Source organism: Metarhizium robertsii (assembly GCF_000187425.2).
Source record: "Metarhizium robertsii ARSEF 23 chromosome Unknown MAA_Scf_9, whole genome shotgun sequence".
Classification (NCBI taxonomy): Eukaryota; Fungi; Ascomycota; class Sordariomycetes; order Hypocreales; family Clavicipitaceae; genus Metarhizium; species Metarhizium robertsii.
Genome location: NW_011942237.1, coordinates 27,959 through 31,235, shown reverse-complemented (window position 1 = coordinate 31,235; position 3,277 = coordinate 27,959). Strand labels below are relative to the sequence as shown.

Below are 3,277 nucleotides of genomic sequence, written 5' to 3'. Positions count from 1 at the left end.
AATGCAAAGCGGTGGAGATTGAAGATTGAGAATCCTGACCATTCAGGTGGTCTTTTCCTTGAGTGCCACTTTAGTAGGTGAACCAGAACGAAATCCAATTAAAGTGGGGCGCGCACGAGGAGAAGGACAATAAATAACCAAAAAAGAAGCAAAGGCGGGGGATTTACTTGTGTATCAAAACAGCTTAGTTAATGATTCTCGGAAGACGACAACTCTAGTACCGTCACAGGGTCAAGGCGGGTGAAAGCGGGTATCAGCCCGGCTGACCACGGGGTCATGCCTTCATACGGTGCGTCTTCTTGATATCGTGACGCAAGGCACACGCCAAAACTGGTTGCTACTGGTGCCAGGTTTACGACTCATAGGGATGCATGTTGGAGCAGTCTTACACTGTTCCATAGCATTGGTAGTGTTACCGGGAAGTTTCAGCCCAGTGCTGAGTGAAACCATCGACTCAGCTTGAACAGTGAGAACCTGTGAACGCCATCCCAGTGGTTTGTCAAAGCGTTGAGGCTTATTCTTAGTCTTTCTAGTCTCCAGCCTCCGGCGGGTGGTCGTTAGATAGGCAACATTTGGCAATTTAGTGCACGTTTTATTTGCAGCTACGAAACGACCTTTTATTCGCTAAATAATCTATTAACAAATATTAAGGCCCTATTTTCGGCCATGATAATGCCGACTTGTGCTCCGCTCTGGTTTGCGTGGATGCGGACTGATTTGTAACAACCGAAGAGGATGTTCCAAAGCAACAAGGGAATGAGGACGAAACAGGCATGGGCAAGTGTCGAAGCTGTAGATAGTTGTGGCAGATGATAAACGAACTTGGCGCAGGGAAGCAAGAAAATCGATTGTCCCTGGTCAAGTTGTGCATTGAACGCGGCTTACGATCTAGGGTAGTGACTTCCTGTGTCAACTACTGCAGCCCCTCCCAAAGCCGCGACCTTTCCTGTTGCGGAAATTGAAGCGATCTGACTTCAGCGCCAAGGAACCAGGCCGCATATTAAGGCTGGGGTGAAGTTGCATTGGCACCAAAGTAGGCTAAGCGTTTCGCATATAGTTCAACTCTGCTATTTTTATCTCTCTCTCTCTTTTCTTTTTTTTTCTTTTGCGGCGAAGCGCCGGGTGTACTTGGACACAGCTGTCACGTTATGGGAGTCATTGTTATGGGAGTCATTGTTAGCGAGGTATTGTTGATACGTAAGAATCCCGTTTATTCATTTTTCTTCTCCTCTGAAAGAGTTCATACCTTATCTCAGTTTAGAAGGACAGAGACAGTCTCATATGACACATCCACCGTCTCTGCACGATTTAGGGATATGGATCGCATTGAACAGTGGACTAGTCCTCGATTGAATCTATCGAGCTACGGAATTGAGAACTCTCATAGAGCTTCTAGCTAGTTGTTGCTCTTGATGACCGTGACTCTTGGTGGATTTGAACCTTCCTTTGAATGATTCAACTATTGAAGCTAGCTTCCAGCGGCACCCGACTTCATCCGTAGATACTCTCTGATCCCTCGCATGGCTCCAGTCAAAATACGCCATCGTCTCTTCCTTCGCCGATTCTGAAGCCCTTAACATGTACGCATTGTCTGGTCATCTGTTTGTAGTCCAGGCACTCCCTGTTTTTGACACTGAGGTCTCCACTCTTGAGCCGATTGAATGAGGCTGCTTCGATCTTCGCGATATGTCCATTGTTGCTCTGTTCGATAGCTCTGTCTACGTGTGCTTTAAAGTTGCGAGGGCTCATCGCTCTGCTGTTGGTGACGTTGATTGCGTCTCACATGATCCCCGCAGGGCTTGGCTGGGGATGTTCGGTGGCTTTGCAAACTGTGCATGCTGGACGCGAGTCCGCCCCTGGCGACTATACTAGCATAGGTTCGTGCTGCGTTGGCTGGATTGGCCTACGGTCTTCATATCCTGCACTAGTTTCATCGTTGCTTTACTGATCTCTATGGCCTACTTCGCGTTGTCGTTAGCTACCTTAGCACTGTCTGCATTTGCCTTGATACTTGATGCTATTGATGACCTGAGTGGTCTGTTCGGTGGCTGTTTTCGCCTCGGTCTCTCCGTTTCGGATCACGTCCTGGAGGCTGCCGAGGTCAGGTGTGATTTGCATTTTGACGTTGAGGGACAGGTCCCTAATGGATGCGGCTCTGACTTCGTGGGCGTCGACAGATTGCCCGTCCATGTTTCGATAACAGAGAGTGCTGTCTGTAGGTATCAGCTTAGTTTCGCGGCGTGCACTTCGCCATCCCATTGACCATTCGAGCAGGCCTGAGGTTCTATAATGGACTGGTGTCTCACAGTTTCTTTCTCGCTGGTGTTGATGTTCTCGTTCTCACCAAAACGCGTCGGAAATCACTCAGGCCCTTCCACAGAACCACGTGGTTCATCGCGTCTGTTCGTTTAGTGGGCGGGACCGAGTGCCCGAGGGTAATGATGAGGCTTGACCTTCATCCGTTGCGGCCATATTGCGGCCATAACATGATCGTCACAGTCACCATTGTGTCGTCAATTTGACATCTTGAACAGAACTGGTGGCGATGATACCCTTCAACCAGTCATACACGTCACGCCTGTCGCCTCTGACCAACAAGCGCCTCAATCGCAACATCTTGCTGAGAGCAGCTTTGTTCCTCCTCACAGGCGTCTTTTTGTGGAGCCGTCGTAAACCAGCAGCAGTGCCGGGAATTCCTACTAACGAGTTGTGGTTGGAATCCGACGAATTCAACAAGACGTACAACTTTCCAACAACGAGCGATTCCCAACCCGTATCGCAGAGCCCCGGTAGCAAAACTACTCAACAATTATGCGCCAGTTTCCCCAAGCACAAGTTGTCGCGGATCCAGCCTGTTCTAAAGTTGGGATATAGCGAAGACCGAGACAAGATCGAGTCGCAATTGGACAATTTGAGCGCCTGCTTCTCCACGGACGACTTGTTAATATTCTCAAATATGGAGGAGACTCTGCGAGGTCACAAAGTTATCGATATCTTGGCTTATCTGCCGGATACGTATCGAAAGGGATCGGACACCTCCAAGTTTCAGCAGTACTTGCTGCAGAAAGAGATGAAGGAAAACAGGACATAAGAAGTGGATAAAGAGGCCGCTAACATGATTGATGGTTGGGCGTTGGATAAGTTTAAGTTCTTGCCGGGAGTTGAGAGAGCGTGGGCTATGAAGCCGAACAAGGAATTTTACGTCTTTTATGAGACAGACACGTAAGTACAGCGCTTTAAGGCATCGAGAGGTTTATTTTGTTACTGCAATGAAACT

At 48.6% G+C, this 3,277-nt stretch overlaps 1 protein-coding gene across 1 annotated transcript; it reads left to right on the top strand.

The window, feature by feature from the left end:
* Positions 1 to 2,545: 2,545 nt before the first annotated feature.
* On the top strand, positions 2,546 to 3,091 carry MAA_01606 (glycosyltransferase family 31 protein; the record flags this gene model as incomplete). The annotated part of the gene is made up of 1 exon (XM_007819604.1): positions 2,546 to 3,091. The coding sequence occupies one exon, from the start codon at positions 2,546 to 2,548 to the stop codon at positions 3,089 to 3,091; it is 546 nt and encodes a 181-aa protein (XP_007817795.1).
* Positions 3,092 to 3,277: the final 186 nt, after the last annotated feature.